The sequence below is a fragment of the Equus przewalskii genome, chromosome 4 (genome assembly GCF_037783145.1).
Source record: "Equus przewalskii isolate Varuska chromosome 4, EquPr2, whole genome shotgun sequence".
In the NCBI taxonomy this organism is placed as follows: domain Eukaryota; kingdom Metazoa; phylum Chordata; class Mammalia; order Perissodactyla; family Equidae; genus Equus; species Equus przewalskii.
Genome location: NC_091834.1, coordinates 80,577,585 through 80,596,493, shown reverse-complemented (window position 1 = coordinate 80,596,493; position 18,909 = coordinate 80,577,585). Strand labels below are relative to the sequence as shown.

The 18,909-nt window shown below is 35.1% G+C and overlaps 1 protein-coding gene across 28 annotated transcripts in view; it reads left to right on the top strand.

The window, feature by feature from the left end:
- The window catches only part of POT1 (protection of telomeres 1), a 92,740-nt gene that overhangs the window by 5,431 nt on the left and 68,400 nt on the right, over positions 1-18,909 (top strand). For 6 of the 28 annotated variants that reach the window (XM_070616508.1, XM_070616510.1, XM_070616513.1 and 3 more), the window contains one exon: positions 6,826-6,917. The exons of 4 other annotated variants lie outside the window; for them this stretch is intronic. Coding sequence is in view for 13 of the 24 variants with exons in the window: in XM_070616493.1 (XP_070472594.1) it covers positions 1,273-1,345; positions 6,826-6,917 (165 nt within the window). In the remaining 11 variants the exon portion in view is untranslated. Of the gene's footprint in view, positions 1-1,272; positions 1,346-6,825; positions 6,918-7,270; positions 14,204-18,909 lie in introns of all 28 variants that reach the window. 18 more of the 28 variants (XM_070616505.1, XM_070616506.1, XM_070616500.1 and 15 more) reach the window with 5 other exon arrangements.

The window sequence follows — 18,909 nt, the reverse complement described above, 5'->3', positions numbered from 1 at the left end:
TGTTCTGAAAGAGGGGTGGGGAAGATCCAGGCAGGGTTTCTTGCAGTGACTGCCACCACCCTTACCCCGCTTTCTGGCCTGAACCTGGTCAGGTGTGTGGAGAAGAGCTTGTAAGTGGGTGTGAATTCCCCTGTGTTTGCAGCTCCCAAAGGCTCCATGTCTTTTCGCTAGCTTGTACTTGGCCGCTAGCAGCTCATTGAAAATGTAAGATGAATTTTTCTTACAGATGTCAGGCAGCATTTGCCATTTACCTCAGGTAAGCAAGTGCTAACCTGCCCATCTCATTGGAGGGCTTCTGTTTCCTTAGATTTCTGGTTAGATGGCTGTCTTTAAGCCTCAACTCTGGTGAGTCAGGAAAAAGTTTAGTTTGAAATTTGCACATTGCCCATCTTTTTGTTGCTGTTCTTTTCGACTTGCTACCTCCTGAGTGGAACTATTTACCTTTACTTTTGTCTGAATCATTCTGCACTGCTGATAGCCATACTTTAATTTTTTTTCCCATTCCTATGTTGTAAGTAAAATTGATGTATGAAGATAGCTGTTATTTTTTTGTTGGCTATATCAAACTCTGTAATATTAGTATAGGAGTTATATATTATAGGATCTATTTTTAAACTTTATTAAATAAATTATATTTTGGTGTGGAAGTTTTCAAAGACCCCTATATTTGTTCATAGAATCATTCAATTTTAGAGCCAGAAGAAATTATAGAAACCATCCAGATTAAATATTTCATTTTATCTGAGACACTGATTAAATAACTTTTTAAGCTGAGGGAGCTGTTTAGTTACAGAAGTAGAACAAAGACTAAACTATACTTGTGCCTCAGTCCATTGATTTGTACACGCTGTCCTTATTTCTGGGATTATCATTTTATACTTTTTAATTTTTCTTTAATACATTTTAATTTCTAGGAGCAAGCTCTTCGTTTTTGTCGTTAGCAAAGAACAATATTAGGTTAAAGTGAAGCTCAAGTTGGCCTAGTTCATCTTCATCTATAAAATGAGGAATTGATAATATTTAAGTGATAAGATTGTTTAAGAAACTAAAGGATGAACCTAAAATATTTTTAGGTCCTCTGATTTTTTCCTAGAAAAATCACTTTCATGTCTTAAAAATAATGACTTGAACATAGTCATTGTGTTCACACTTCATTTCTTGAAAGACAAAAGTCTAATCCTTTTAAAAAAATTATTCCAATTTTTCCTTATATCTTGGTGTTACAATAAACTCTTTTGGCTTTTCGCTGTAACTATTTTTCTCTCATTTCAGGGAAAGCTTTCGTATATCTCTTCTTTAACTAATGGTGGAAACAGAACACTTGTTTTGAAGATTAGCCTACAAGGTATATAATATAATAAGATCATGCCTGCTTAACTTTTTGCCCGTAATCTACAAATGGGTAATTATATATATATATATATATATATATATATATATATTATGTATACTTAATATATGTATATATACTTGTGTGTATACATACACATACATATATATTATGTGTGTATGTGTATTATGTATGTGTGTATTTGTGTGTGTGTATATATACATATATATATATGTATATATACAAGCACAGAAATGATTTCTAGTGGGTAATACATGCACAGTAATATAAAAATCCATAGAATGAAGAGGTAATCTTTTCCCCACTAAATTTTCTTTTCAGTAACTATTCTGTGTTCCCCTCCCCCATTGCTTCTGTATTATTACTTCAGATTCCTTTAAACTCGTATCTGGACTATTACAGTAGCTAGCCAATCTTCCTACTTCTAGTTTCATTATCGTGACCCAAACAGCTTAGCAAACTTCACTTTCTCAAAATGCTGCTTTCAGCATGTTACTCCTTATCTACATGTAGTTACATGAGATAATTCCTTCTCCCTAGAAACCCTCAAATAATCCTGGTAAGCTAAGAAGAGCTACTGTGGAATATTTGGGGAACAAAGTGGATCTCATCTGGAGCCTGAAATTAGTTTGAAGAATGGTCTATAGCAGAGAATGGGAAACAACCTGTGAAATACAGCATTCTACAAGTATTGAAAACCAACAATATGTTAGATACTATCCTGGATATAGGGGATACAGCAGTGATGAAAACAAAGTCTTTGCCTACACAGAGTTTACATTTTAGAGAAAGAAATAAATTCAATAAATAACTACATAAGGTAATATTAGGTAAAAATGTGGTCTGAAGGGAAATAAAGCAAGATTAGGTGATAGGCCTGATGTATTATCCTTTTTATATATTGTTAGGTTTGAGTTACTTATATTTTGTTAAGGATTTTTGCATGTAAATTTTTGAAGGATATTGGTCTGAATTTTTCTTTTCTTGTAATGATTTTGACTGGTTTTGGTATCAGGGTAATGCTGTCCTCAGGAGAAGAGTTGTTAAGTGGTTACTTCTCTTCTGTTTTCTGGAAGAATTTATCTAAAATTGTTATTATCTCTTTCTTAAATGTTTGTAAAATTCACCAGTGAAGCCAACTATGCCTGGAATTGTCTTTAGGGGAAAGCTTTTAATTCTTAAGTTCAGTGTCTTTAATTGATATAGGGCTATTCAGGTTATCTGTTTTTTCTTGAGTAAGCTTTGGTAGTTTGTGTTTCTGAAGGAGTTTAACCATTTCATCCTAGTTGTCAAATATATTGGCATAAAGTTATTTGTAATATATTTTTGAGATGCTTTTAATATTGGTAGGGTCTGTAGTGATGTCCTATTTCATTGATAGATACTTTATGACTACTCTCTTTTGCTGTTTTTTTTTCTGATCATTCTGGCTAGAGATTTACTTTGTTGATCTTTTCATTGATTTTCTCTATTTTTCAGTTTTCTGTAACGTTTTCTTCTTTGTTAATCTGTTGTTAACTCCAATCAGCATATTAACTTCTAATATATTTTTCAATAACTATTCTAAAATCCTCTCTGGTAATCTTATTATCTCTTATCATTTCCGGAGAGTGACATCAGCATCATGATATAATGAGTTTTTCCCTTTGTTTCTCCCAAGTCACAACCAGTGGGACATGCATTGACCAACAAATGACTCCCTGTACAGCACCAGATCTCCTGAGAGATCTGTGCATCTATACATCTGAAGATCGGTGGACTGGAGGCAGTGGAACTAGGAGAGTAGGCCCCACCCCCACCCTCAGTGTCAGCGATCCAAAATGTGAATGCTTCTGGTCTCAAGGAGCACACTACCAGCACACTGTTATGTGCCTGTGGCCAGAGGCTGCAGGAGCAGACATGGCACTTGTGGCTTAGCCTCTGCCCCCTGCTCAGCATTGATAGGTGACACCCACGACCTGAGGCTCCAGGAAACAGCAATGCTAGTGAACCAGCCCCCTCTCTCTCTCTCGAGGCAGTGATGACTCTCTCCCTGGTCTTTCCAGCAGTAAGGGCTGCATCCAAAACATGGATAACACTGACAGGGGTGGTGGTGCCCTGACTTGAGGTTTTAAAAAATACACTGGTGTGCACTGTGACCAGAGGCTGCAGGAGCAGCAGCAGCACTTGCAGCTTAGCCCCTGTTCCTTTGTTAACAGTGGCATGTGGCATCTGTGACCAGAGGCTTCAGGAGCCACAGCAGAACCTGGGACCCAGCCCTCAGTGGTGGCACCCCCAGCACTGGCTCTACTAGCAGCAAAGCCTGTATACAAGACCGTTGGAGCCTGGCAGTGACAGAAACACCCATGAACTGAGCACCCCTGGCAGCAGTGTTGCCAGCACTCCCAGATAACCTGGGAGCAGCAGTACACGAGTTGCATGGTGCAGCAGCACCTGAGCCCAGGGAAAGCCAGTTGGGGAACATGAAGCCCAAACGACCCCAGAAGCAGCAGGAGTGCTTGCAGGCTGATGATCTTGGTGACAACACCATGACATTGTAAATAGCAAAGCACCAGCAACCCCAGAAGCACAGGCAGCACAAGGAGGGCACTGACAACGCCTCTGGCAGAGGCAGTGGAGGCCGGAAAGTGTTGCCTCTCAAATACAACCAGAAGCAGCTTGGGATCAAAGTAACCAAAGTCTTACCCAAATAAGAAAAGTGTTTACTACCACAAATGCACCAGCTAAGAATCAGCTCATCAAGCACCATGAGAACTACAGTACCATGGCAGAACAGAAAGAAAATGACAAGTCTTCAGAAACCAAATTTCAAGTCATGGAAGGTTACAGTCTGACTGACAGATTTCAAAATAGCTGTCATGAAGAAACACAATGAGTTACCAAAAAACTCAGAAAGACAGTTTAGTGAGCTCAGGAATAAAATTAATAAACAGATGGAATACTTATCCAAAGAGATTGATTCTCTACAAACAAAAACAAATGGGGACAGCCCTTTGGCATAGTAGTTAAGTCGGGCACACTCTGCTTTGGCGGGCCCAGGTTCAGATCCTGGGCATGTAGCTACACCTCTTGTCAAGCCATATTGTGGTGGCAACCCACATACAAAATAGGGTAAGATTGGCACAGATGTTATTTCATGGCTAATTTTCCTCAAGGGAAAAAAAAAAGGAAGACTGGCAACGGAATTTAGCTCAGAGTGAATCTTCCTCACCAAAAACAAACAAACAACAACAAAAAGCAAACAAATTCTGGAGGTGAAGCACACAATTAATGAGATGAAGAATAAAGTAGAAAGCATTGGGAATACAGCAGACCATATGGAAGAGAGAAATAACGAACTTAAAGATAGAAATCTAAAAATGATTCAGGTGGAAGAAGAGAGAACTAAGATTTAAAAAATGAAGAAATTCTATCATTGTGTGTTCTATTGATTGACACCCCCCACCCCTGCCTCTGCACTTGTTATGTGTTGGCCTGGTTTTCCCTTTTGCATGGCTGCTAATTTTTTACTGGATACTGGACATTCAGAATTTTATATTATTGAATGTTGGATTTGTCATTCTTTAAATATTATTTGTCTTTGTTTGGGGATACATTTAATTTTCTTGGAATCAATTTGATTAGCTTTTTTTGGGTGGTCTAGAGCAGCCTTTGTTTTGGGGCTAATTTGGCCTTATCACTAAGGAAATACCCTTCTGATGATTCTACTCTATGCCTTACATATGAGGGTTCCACTCTGACTGGTCAGAACAATTCCCAGCCCTGTGTGAGTCTCAGAATTGTTCTGCCTATTCCTTTCAGGGGGTTTTTCCCCTTTCTGGGACACTTTCCTCCTGTGCACTGTGCACTTGGAGATAGTGCTCAGGTAAAGACGTGAAGGCACCCATCCTCAGATCTCCAGAACACTGTATCTGTAGTGCTCTCCTCCTTTCAGCACTCTGTCCTGCAAATTCTAGCCATGCTGGCATCCTCAAATCTAAACTCTTACGAATTCCGTGAGGCTCCTGGGGTTGGTTTGACTTTTGCCTCCATTTTCTGCTGCCTGGAAACACTCCAGGAAGTAAGCTAGGGTTATTGCTTTGTTTTCCTTCTGAAGGAGATCACTTTCCTGCATTTCCTGTTGTCTAATATCTGAAAACTATTGTTTTATATATATTTCCTTAGTTTTCTAGTTGTTTTAAGACTGGAAAATAAATCTAATTTCTGTTACTCCATCATGGCCGGAAACAGACATCTGAGAATCATTTAAGATATTAAAGAAGTGTGTTATATTTTGGTTAGAAACCACTATGTTTTTGTATTTGAGGAACATTCACATTTCAATTTATGTTTATACCTGTTTTAAGGAGTTAAAGAGGTAAGTGAAAGGCAGCAATAGGTAGCTATGTGGTAGTTGTTTCATTGCTCCGTGCACTAGACCTAACAGTAGCAGATTCAGGAGTTCTCAGTCACACAAAGAAGACTGCCAGTTTTGGAAAGATTGTTCATGTACTTCATAAATGCATGAAAATCTGATATGATGGCATTTCTTGGAGTAGTTGAATGTTTGAAAGCTGATATGAGTGAGACTTTCCTCAGATGATATAATGGAATCTTAGCTTTTGGTCATGCTGCAGTGCTTACAGGAGATGACCTCTGGAGAATGAAGATTAGGAGATTCTTTCCCCAAGCCTAGAAGATACAAATGAGGTTATTTGCAGAATATTCCTTCCTTTTTTCCCAAGTAATTTTCATTTTCAAAATCACTGATAGTTCAGTCTTTAACTACACACACTCTGCACTTTTTTCTTCAGTGCCAGGGGAGTAGATTACACTTGTCTAGATTAAAACTTAATGGGGGCTGGCCCAGTTGTGTAGTGGTTGAGTTCACATGTTCCACTTCAGTGGCCCAGCGTTCACAGGTTTGGATCCTGGGCACAAACCTACACACCACTCATCAAGCCACACTGTGACAGCATCCCACATACAAAATAGAGGAAGATTGGCACGAATGTTAGCTCAGGGCCCATCTTCCTCACCAAAAAACCCCCCCAAAACAAAACTTAATGACAACTGTAGATTACTATAAGTTCAGTAAAAATGAAATATATGGGGGGTGATGATACATTATACAGTGTAAAGATTGAATAATTAGTACCTTATTCAGTTTTTTCTGATTATAAACATGGGAAAAGAAATAGAAAGTGGTCATTGTATGATGTTAATGTGATAATTACAGAAATTTGTAAAAGGTATTCCAGTTGAAACTTGTTATAATTTTTATTTTAATGCTTAGTAGCATTCTATATGTTGTTTTTGCAGTATTTAAGGTATTAGACTAAATTAGAAGTGAATTATAAACATTTGAATTATTCTTCATAATTACATTTTGAAGTAATTGTAGTTTTTAGAATGTAGTTGTCATCAATTTTCCTGTGTGTATAAAACTGCTGTAGCTAATAAGTGTTTCTCTCTTTGTGCATTTTTCTCTATAGAACAAGAAAATTCAGATTCAGAGGTCAACACCATCAATGTATCATTTTTCGGAAAATTAGCAAAGGACTGTGCAAAAGTTTTCTATGAAGGGGTAAAATATTTTCATATTTCTTTATTTTAGAAGTAGATTTAGAATTATTGATGATGCTGTAATCATCCTGTAGACCTTTATTTTAGAGAGTCATTATATATTTGCAGGTACATAAAAATGATACTTAAAAAAGTGACATCTTTAAAATTGGAACAGTCCTAAAAGCTCAGTGAAACTTATCATTGACATAAAAAGGAACAATATTTCCTCTCACTTCATTTTAATTTTTAGTATTCAATAGAGTATCTTACAAATATATACATTTTCTCCTCACTTAATTAAAAAATAATTCCTACTATTTAAAAAATATTATGATTTACAACTCTCTGTATGTTTATAATATTTTCTTATAGTTGTTTTAAAAATAACGTGCCTGCTAAATCAACAAGATACTACCAAACTGAACCCAAGAGCGTATTAAAGGAGTAGACACCATGACCAAGTGGAGTTTATCCCAGGAGTACAGTTTGGTTCAACATAAGAAAATCACTGATTGTAATATATCACATTAATAGAGCAAAGGGAAAAAACAAATGATCATCTTAGTTGATGCAGAAAAGGCATGTGATAGAATCCTACACCCTTTCATAATCAAAACAATCACAACTAGGAACAGAAGGGATCTTCTTCAACGTGATAAAGGGCAATTATGAAAAACCCACAGCTAACCTCATACTGAGTGGTGGAAGACTGAAAGCTTTCCCCCTAAGATTTGGAAGAAGACAAGGATGCTCGCTTTCGTCATTTCATCAGCTGCCATTCAACATTGTACCGGAAAGTGTAGCCAGAACAATCAAGTAAGAAGAAGAAATAAAAGACATCTAAATTGTAAAGGAAGGAGTAAAACTCTCTCGGTTCTTACATAACATGATCCTAGGTTTAAAAATCCTAAAGAATCCAGAAGAAAGATACCAGAGCTAATGAATGAATTCACCAGTGTTATAGGGTACAAGATCAACACACAAAAATCAATAGTGTTTGTATACACCTACAATGAACAATCTGGAAAGGAAATTATGAGAAAAATTCGATATATGATAGTGTCTAAAGGAATAATATACCTGGGAGTAAATTTAAACAATGAAGTGAAAGACTTGTATACTGAAAGTTAAAAAACATTGCTAAGAGAAATTAAGACCTAAATAAAGGAAAGAGGTGCATGTTCTTGGGTAGGAAGACTTAATATTGTTCAGCTGTCAATACTCCCCAAAGTGATCTATAGATTCAGTGCAACCCCTATCAAAATTCCAACAGCCTTGTCTGCAGAAATGGAAAAGTTGATCCTCAAATTCATATGGAGTTTTAAGGGGCTCTGAAAACCAAAACAATCTAGAAAAAGAATAACAAAGTGGGAGGACTCAGGCTTTGTGATTTTAAAACTTGCTACAAAGACACTAATCAACACTGTGGAAATGGCATAAGGGCAGACATGTATACCAGTGGAATAGAATTAAAGGTCAAGAAGTAACCCTTATATTTATGAACAGTTGATTTTTGACAAAGGTGCCAAGTCCACTCAATGTAAAATGATACAGCCACTGTGGAAAACGGTTTGGTGGTTCTTCAAAGAGCTAAACATAGAATTATTGGATGACCCCTACTAGATATATACCCCCAAAAATTGTAAACAGAGACTCAAAACAGATATTTGTACACCACTGTGCATCACAATGTTATTCACAATAGCCAAAAGGTGGAAACAACTCAAGTGTCCATCAGCAGATGAATGGATAAACAAAGTGCTATATATATACAATGGAATATTATTTAGCTGTAAAAAGGAATGAAATTCTGATATATCATGGATGAACCTTGAAAACATTATGCTGAGTAAAATAAGATAGACACAAAAGTACAACTATGTTATGATTCCACTTTCTATGAATATGCAGAATAGGTAAATTTACAGACAGAAAGTAGATTCGAGGTTACCAGAGGCTGGGGAGAGGGAATGAGGAGTTACTAGCTTAATGGTTAAAGAGGTTCTATTTGAGATGATAAAAAAGTTTTGGAAATAGTGGTGATGGTTGTACAACATTGTGATTGTAATTAATGCCACTAAGTTGTATGCTTAAAAATGGCAAGTTTTACATTATTTTTACTTTGCTTCAATAAAAAAGAAATACATGCCTGCTATGCACTGTTTAAGTAATACAGCTGTGTATTAGAAAAAGGAAAGTCCCTTGTGATCGAAGTCCTCTAGAGCAGCACTGTCCCGTAAAACTATTATGATGTAATGATGGAAATGGTTTATATCTGTGTCATCAGTGTGGTAGCCACTAGTCATATTTGGCTAATGAGCACTTGAAATGTGGCTGGTACAGCTGAGGGACTGAATTTTAAATTTTTCATTGTTTTAATTAACAAATTTAATTAGCCACATGTGGCCAGTTGATACTGTATGGGACAGCACATCTCTAGAGATTAACCACTGTTTGGTGTATCATCTTAAAGATTTTTTTCTGCTTGTATATTAAAATGATTTAAAATTAATTTTCTTTAAGACTCTTATGACCTCTTTGATGTTAATTGGAGACCCCTATATATTTGCAAAACCAGATTGAGCAATTAGCTAATATTAAGCATGTAGCTATTAAATAGATTGTTGAGTGAGCAAGAAGTCTCCAAAGAGTTGTTTAGAGGTAGGCGGTACTTCTAAAATAATGTTGCTGGAATATTAGATAGATGGTTTCAATCCTTTTTGATTTGTGGCTGTTACTAACAAGTAAATGGCATATGGAAGAAACTCTGGTTTCTGCAAAACCACAGAGTCCACTGAGATTGTACTTACTCTCTTTTTTCATTTACATTCATTTAATGGGTTCAGTAAAGATTTATTAAGGGTTGCCATTTTGCTAAACACTGTGCTAGGCTCTGGAGAAACCAAAAGGTGTAAGCTACAGTGCTTGACCTTATGGAGCTCATAACTCTAGTCTAATGGAAAATCACTTAATAGTGGTAACTATAGTAGAGCTATAATAGCAGCCTCAATCAACTGAATCTGCCTGGAGGATTTGGGAGAAACTTCAAATGGTAGGCAACTTTATTTTTTAGTGGGACATTTTATTTACTAGTCTTTAAACTTTTTGTTATAGAAAATTTCAAACATCTAAGTGGTGAGAGTTATATAGTGAATGTCCATATATCCATTATCTCACATCACCATACAGCCTGTCTTATTTCATCTGTTTCATCATTTAATCGTTTTACTGGTATAGATTATTTTGATGCAAATATCAAGAATTATATAGTTTAAGCCATAAAAATTTCGGTATGTAAAAGAGAAAAAATTCCTAAAATTATACGTATATGAGTGTATATTCATATACACGATGACTACATACCACAGTGCCATTATATTACTGAAATATTAGCATCAATTTTTTAAAATCATGAAATATCAATGTAGTCATATATATATATACACATGCAATCTATATATGTCTTTGTCTTCCTCTTTATATGTGTACACATGTAAAGACACAATTTCATTATTATCCCTAAAATAATTTAACAGTAATTCCTTTATATAATCAAATATCAAGTCAGTGTCCCAGTTTCCCTGATTATCTCATAAAGTATTTCTCAATTTATTTTCTTCTATCAGGAGGAGACTAAAATAGGGAAATCAGCGTGGAGACTTTACAGTAATTCGAAAACTATCCTGGATGTATAAAGACCAAAACTAAAGCATTGGTGGAATTGGATAGAATTGATTAGTTGTGCATCTGTTTGTATATTTGTGGGTTAGAGAAAAGTAGTTGTCAGTTTTTGACACAATGCTTATTTAAGTCTGTAAGAATTCCTGAAGTTCTTAAATTGAATTAATCCTGAACAATAATTTTTCCTAGTTTTTTCTACATTAAATAAATATTTGAATAAAAACAGCTGTCCTTGGTTCTTACCTGTTCCCTATAAATTTTGTTAATCTAGTATAGCATGTATGTCTAATGTTCATTTGACACTATGAAATGCATTACCTAGGAAGTTAAACTCTGTCACTTTGGGGAGGTAATCACCTATCAGTATGTTCTTATCCCTTAAGGTTTTTTTTTAAAAGCGTTTAATTCTGTGTCCTAAATTATTTAGGGAAATTTCATGGCAGATTACTGACAGCAAAAAATACAAGTTATAGTGAAATGGTTACCCCCAAAAGTCAGCTTTCATGACGGGATCCTCTTTTGTTGCTGATGTATTCAAATGAGCACATAAATATGTGGATGGTGTGGAAATTTGTGGTAAAATTTGGACCTTCTGGTTTTCTCAGACCAGAGTATTTGTAGCTCTTCTCTTAAAAAGGCAAGTTTGAACACTATCTTGCCATCTTTTTAAAATATTTTCTCTTCATTTGTTAGCTGATGAGATCCTAGAGTCAGTATAGCATCTAGTAATGATGAATGGGTTGTGTCATTTGTCTAGTTAGGTGAATTCCTAAATAATGATGACAATGCTGGGAATGAGGAATATGTCCAGGACTGATACTCAGCTATTATGCACAGGTTAATGGCTGTGCTGGTTGAAAAATATTCGAATAATGCTGTAGAGAATGGTGAATAGTTGTTCGGAGCTCTCCAAGACCTAGCCATATGACCCAGGGAGCCCTGATGTGAAGAAGCGCTCCCTCACCTGCCGCCTTCCCTGCATGCTCCCAGCCTCGAGAGGGTGGGAGAGACCTTGCCTCTCAGATAGCTAACAGAAAGTGCAGGTGTGCGATTCTCCGAGTGTTCTAGTAGTTCTGGCCTACTGTAGTTTCAGAAATTGTGATGATTCATAAATAATTCAGTGGACTTGAGAAGGGGTGCTCTTTTTGCAAAACCTGCCTTTGGAGTCTAGAATAAAGATCCGTTTCAAGGAAACTGTCAGAGCATCTACTTTTTTTTTCCTTACACAAGAATTTTGGGAATAGATTGTCAAACTCAAGGTTTGTCTTTTGTGCTACAGCTTCTGTGAAGAGGTGATAAATCAGTTAATTTTTTTCCTAATTTATAATTTGAACAAACGAAATCAGTGTAGTGGTTATTTTTTTCCCTCTCTGAAAAGCTGTTATTAAATGAGTAATATATCTTAAAATCTTTAGAATTTGAGGAAATAACATAGTTGCCATACCATTTCATGTTCTAAAACTCCTAGAACCATTCATCAGACTATTTCTCTTGGAATGATAATTAGAATAATTATAGATGCAATTTTTAAAATATAATTAAGATACAGTTTTATTCTAGTTGATATGGCACAGTGAAGTGTCAGAAGCAAATTTACCAAAAAAGAAGTGTTAGATCTGACAGTCTCCTTCAGGCCCTTCAGGTAGGGGAGTCCGCAGCTTTGTGTAACTCTTTTGATGAGACACTTCTTTGCGTGGCTCCAGTTAAAGGCCTGTTGTCGTTAATATTATTATTCCTATTATTATTTTTGCCCTTGAAGGCATAACTTTCTTTCAGCTCAGTTAAAATAATTAATATTCATGATGACAGTTTTGAATTATTAAGAATTCAGTGTTTAAGAAGAATCGAAATCATGCCATTTTTTCAAGGAAGATAACTCTTCAGAAATGATGAGATCGAGAAGGGGAAAGCATATGAATGAAAGTGAGAATATTAAGTAGTTTTAACGGGAAGATTCACTTATTTAGAAAGATAAGTTACATATCGTTTTTCTTTTGAACTAGAAAATATTACAATACTTTGTCGAGATAGGGGAAAATAAAATAGTTTAATTTGCATGTGAATACTTATAACATATTTTTTCTGACTCCCCATCCTTCCAAAAAAAACCATACAAACAAATGCTGTTAACAGCTTCCTTCCTCATTCTTCAGGCTGCTAGGTATACAGAGGTAAGTTTTGCCCTAATATGTTGAATTAGTAATATTTAGTTTTCATGGATTATAGAATGTATGAAATATACATGAAATGTAGTTTCATGTTCTTATTTCACATGAACTTTTTCCTTTCTGTAAAGACATACACTTTAACATTTTCAGAGATTTCAAGGACTTGGGCCAGGAAATTTTAATGTACTTCCTTTCAGCTTGCTCAGATCATTAAAGGTGCCTTTCCTTTCCTTCTCTACTGATCTTTTTTTATTAAGTAAGACATTAAATGGTCTACTTAAAATTCCTGTTGGGGAGAAAAGGCCGTTCTAATGCATGATCAGGAAGAAGCTCTAGTCTTCTGTTTTAAGGGTCAATTAGCTGTAAAACTGAAGCCTATTTCATTTTTTGTGATAGGACCTGTAGTTTGTAGATGAAGATGAGTATCCTAGGGTGGAGGGGTCTCCAGCGAACCCCTAGCAGTGTTTACATTGGCAAAAGGAGTTCTTGTACCAACCAAAAGTGTATGTATTTTTTTTTGTTTTTCCTGAGGAGGCCATCTGCAACTGTGGTATCCTTCTCAGAGAGATCCATGAACCCACGATCATTGAGAACTGGTTTTTAAGGACAGAATTTCATATGATTCTATCATGGTTTATAGTGAAGTTCATATTGAGCTCCTAGAGTCATTAGCTCTGTGCCCACATTATACAGAAACAATAATAATTTGATATTAGAAATTGGTAACTTATAGAAATCTCCTTGAGTCATTTTTAGGAAAAACATTCATATTCATGAAAGTGAAGTGCTAATGTGAATTCAATATTTTAAGTTCTCTTGGAGAATTTTTGAAATGTTTTTAAAAACAACACAAAAGTATCTTTGAGGGAAGTATTCTAGGTAGAGTTGGTATGAAAGCAGAGTGTGTGTGTATTTTATTTATTACATAGAGATTTTTAAATTTATTTTACCTAAGTGCATGGATCTTTTTTATCTTATACTTTCTTCCTCCTCCTTACTCCTGGGGTGTGTCTGACTGTCCACGTGTGTGTGCATATGCACATGTGTGTTAAGTTTTTGGGGAGGTTCATAACTTTTAAAGAGATTTTCTGGCTAGCATGTATTGAAATGGAATGATATCAAGAGATTGTAAATTCTAATTTCTAGTGATTTAAAGAACTCTGTTTTGTTTCCTATCCTTTGTTTATTTTAAATAGTTCTATAGCAGATGGTACAGGCTATATGTAAAAGGCTGTTAGGCAGATTTTGCTTAAGAAATAGGTAGTAGAAAACATTGTTTTACAAACATTTATTATAGCTAGCTCCTAATGTTTAACCAGTTCTTATCCTAATCTTTTCCTAAGAATATTCTATTACATTTGCGTGGAATTTTACAGATGCAAAGTGCTTCCATAGCTGTTTATCATTTGAGCCTTCAGTGACCCCTGTGATGATGATCATTAGGACTCTTATGAAGGTAACCATTCTAAGGCCAAGGTTTATTATAGGACTTATAAGCAAAGAAACTATCTCCTCAGCTATATTCTTTTCCTGCCTCAGGAGGTATTGTGGACTTGAATTAGGTCTTGCAAATATTTGGCTTAGAAGATTTTGTTCCTCTTATGTGGTCATGGCCTTAAAAACATTCACTGTGGAAGGGTGTAACCCGAAAAGCTAAAGCTGCCCCACTCCCTGTGAGCCCACTCCCATTGTCTATTCCCATTGTTGTATAAAACCACTGCTATGCTTTTGTTTTTGTATCCTTCCAGCTTTTATATATATCTTTATGTATACTTATGTATGTGTGTATATATGCATGTGTGTGTATATATATATATATATATATAACCTTATATATGTATACTTTTGACCAGATGCCTTTATACTATCCATGTTTGTAAATTGCTTTATTTTACAAAATATCTTGGACATCATAGGGTTTTAAAAATAAATACGTGATATTGAATATTAGGGATCTGTTTGCTTATATTTTAAATACATTTTCATCTTTATCCTTTAAGATTCTTATGTTTATTAAATTACTTGAGAAACAATATAAAAAGGTTGTAATATAATGAATTAGCAAAACATGTACAATATATTAGATATTAGTATTTTACCTAATCGACATATGAAAAGTGTTTTCTGCTATTGAAGTATATTTTAGATAGGTATTCATTAAAATACAATAGAACTATACTAATTCTAATTAGTACTTGTCAGATAATAGAGAATGTTAATAATGGTACGTCAAGGTTTCTCGCTTTTAAAATATGGTGAGAAAACTGAGGTCACAATTAACTTTAAATTCTTTCTGGGTTTAAAATCCATGAATGCTAATCATTTGGGAGGTCCAATTGGGTTATTTATTTTAGACTTTATAATATTAAGGTTAAAGATTAAAGGTAAGGTTACAATCAAAGGTAAAACTTTTTGCATAAAATAATTTTCTAATTTAATTCTTGCACCTTTCTTCTTTGTCACTTGCTTGTTTCCTTAAGGTTAGTTCTATATTTGAAAATGAAAAACAATCCTAAAACATTAAAATGAATTTTAACCAAATTTTAATTCTTGCTTTGCTAGACTAGTGATACAGTTTGCAGGAATACGTATGCTCTGATTGACTCTTCCTCTATGTGAGGCATTTTTTTCAGTTTAGCTTTCATTTAAAGTAAGATTTAACTTTTAATATGTGCATATTAAGTATGAGGAAAGACTTTTCCGAAGTATTTTGAAAGTTTTAAAAAATATTTTATCACAAACCTGGGAAAATTATTGACAGTTATTAATACATTTTTTCCCATCCCTGTGAAGATTTAGTTCTGAAAGAGGATGTAGAGCAGTGCCTGTCTTAGAAGTCAGGAGATCTGGGTCTTGCTTTGATCTACAACTAATTAGCTGTGTGTGACCTTAGACTGCTCATCTATCCTCTCTGGCCCTTCTTTTCTTTTTTTTTTTTGAGGAAGATTAGCCCTCAGCTAACTGCTGCCGATCCTCTTCTTTTTGCTGAGGAAGACTGGCCCTGAGCTCACATCCATGCCCATCTTCCTCTACTTTATATGTGGGACGCCTACCACAGCATGGCTTGCCAAGCAGTGCCATGTCCGCACCCGGGATCCAAACCAGCGAACCCGGTCTGCCAAAGCAGAATGTGCGAACTTAACCTCTGTGCCACCAGGCCGGCCCCTCGTCCTTATTTTCTTATCTGAAAAATGAAGGTGTTTGATTACATGATCTCTCAGGTCCTTTTCAGTTCTAAAATGCTAAGATTCTGTGAAGTAAGTTTTGTAGTAGAGCAGTTTATTTAAGATCCAATGCAGGAATAGTACATATATATGTGAGTGTTCATATGTTTGACTATTCATTTGGTTGTCCAAACACTTGTTGAGTGTTTTCTGTCTTCTCATCATGAAACAGTGTTCAGTGGGGAAGACTGGAATTAAACGACTATCATGGAATTAATTTTTTATCTAGTTGTGATGTATAACCAAGAAGATTGAGTGGCAGAACGAGAAAGGAAGCAGAAAGAAAGAGCACAGGGGCATGGGAGACTGGCTGAGTGAGAGAGACCAGCATATGCAGAGGCCTTGAGGGAGGATTCGGGTATGCTAAAGAATTATGAGAGGTCGGGATTCCGGAGTGAGTCACGCAGTATGTGGCTGTGAGATGGGTGGGCATCAGATCATATAGTGATTTGTAGGCCATTTAAAGATTGTGATTTTTATGCTAATATTTCATATATTACTTCAGGTTATTTCCTTGATGTTGCATGATCCAGTAAATGCTAATACCCATGAAATAAATTTTTTATATTAGAGAAAGATTTTCTGTCAATCACTGCACTATCGATGACTATTAGAACCCTGGTTTCTCCCTGTACCCTTCACTCTTTAACAGTGTTTTAAAATATAACCTAACAAGATTTGCAAGGTCAGTATATTAAAAATTACTTAATGCCTGTTAAAGTCAGATAAGTGTTTTTCTTTTTGGATTATCAATTGTTTCATATTTTCTGTGCCCTTACCCCACTCATTAAGTGTAATGACTTGAGAATTTTTCATATCTTATCTGTTAGAAATTAGCAAATTTATACAGTAGTCTTGTGGTTTACATTTTTGTTGTTCACCTATTGATTTGCTGCTTATTTCACCACTGATTGTGCTCTTTATTAGGAGCTATTAACATGTGAAAATCATATGTTAATGCGCAAATAAGCTGTTTTTGTTTTCTTTCTAAGTTAATTGTTGATTTTTAAAGAACACTTCTTTATGTTAAAAAGACCTGTACTGATTTCATTCATTTTCTCTGAGACCGCTTTGCAGTAGAAATATTCCTTTTGGCTAAACCATACAGGAAATTGTTTAAAGACAAGGACTCCCTCTTCCTAAGGCACTGTGACAGGGTGGCACAGACACAAAAGGGAAATGAGCCATTTGCTGATGTCTGAGTATCCTGAGTTAGTTCAGAGATTTCAGTTACACCAAATGTGTGTGCACTTATAGAACATTTGTGCCCAGATAGTGATAAAGCCTTATCACTTTCAGTAGCATGGTATTCTTCTCAGGCTAGGTTCCTAATACTTCTTTCAGCAGATTGAGATAAACACCTACTGTGGTATATTCTGATATACACTCTTAGCACTGAACTGTGTAATTCCCATTCTTGTTTGAATAGCTTCAGTATGTTCTTCTAAGAAGCTTAGAACTTAGAACAATGCTTATTAAATCTCATTTTCAACTCAATCTAATGAGTGGTTGTCCAAACTAATACTGCCTATTATAAATCTGTGTATTTGAATTAATTTAAAAGCCATTATCATTTGTAAATTCATGGGACCTGAATCTTAAGAGCCATTCATTTTTTCCCTTCTTGTTTAGATTTGTTCTTTAATTTTTACCAGTATTAATTAATTTATTCAACAGATATTTGTTGACCACTGACTATGAACAGAAGACTCTGCTGGTCACTTGTATGGAATACACAGATAGATAAGACTTTATTCTCAGTCCCAAGGATCTTACAGAGTTTTAAGAGCATTAAAAACATTAAGAAAAGTTTATAAATAACATGCAAAGTGAAAAATATTAAAATGCTGCATAGGAGAGCTCAGAGGAAGGAGGGAGAGAGACAACCCAAAATAGACCTCACGAGGGAGAAGCGTTTATAGTCCTGACTTTAAAAGATAGAGTCAGATATGTGCGAAAGTGAAAAATGCTATGTGTTATTAGTCGGGATTCAGAATAAGCAGAGAATGTACGTGGAAAAGCACTAGGCATATAAGAGAATCTGATCTGTATGGCACTGAATGGAAGTGTATGGAGATAAAACAAGCAAGGTCAGTTGAGGTGAGATAACTGAGGGCCTTCAATACAATTTTTGTATTTTCAAATGTAAGTTCATGTTTATAAATACAATAAATTAAACACGTTATTTTTCTTTTCTTAAAAAATATTTTTGGTTTTATGTCCATGTTGCTGAATGTGTGCTAGAGGGAAAGTTGTAGCTGTTTACCGACTTGTGTTGCTAATGTTAAAATAGAATAGCCTTTTGAAAAATTTTTTCCTATGGATGTTGATGTCAAGCTTTTAGTGATCTATTCTCTATTTAAAATGTTTTCTTCATCATAAAAGAAATGCTCATTATTCTAAATGTTTCGATTATACAGAAAAACAGAAAGAAAAATGTCCATCTGTTCCCCTAACACTTGCAGTTAGTGTATTACTTTCCACATAATATTTATGTTTAAGACGCTTTTAAATAAAATATAAAATAACATGAGGTAGGTTATTTTTTGTGCTTTTAAGAGAATTTAGAACTAATGACTTCCCAACTTCTGTTTATCTTGCTGTGTTAGTTTGATTAAGCAACTTTAAATCTTTGACTAAAATCTTACGTGTTCATTTAAGTCAGAATATATTGATCCGAGGTAAATTGAAGACATTGCTTATTTTTCAATTTTTAAAAGTAATTTATTCCAGAAGCAATCTTACTGTTTATTTCCCTTTAAAACTGCCTAAAACGTGATAGGAACAGAAAATCTTCAGTGAGAAGGAAAATTTTCTCCCATTTAACTATGAAGAGTTGTGGTTATTTAGCATTATCAGCACAGACACAATTATGTTTGCAGTCTCACCTGAAGAAAAAAAAATCCGGAAATATGCAGAGCTAAAGTATCTGTTTAGG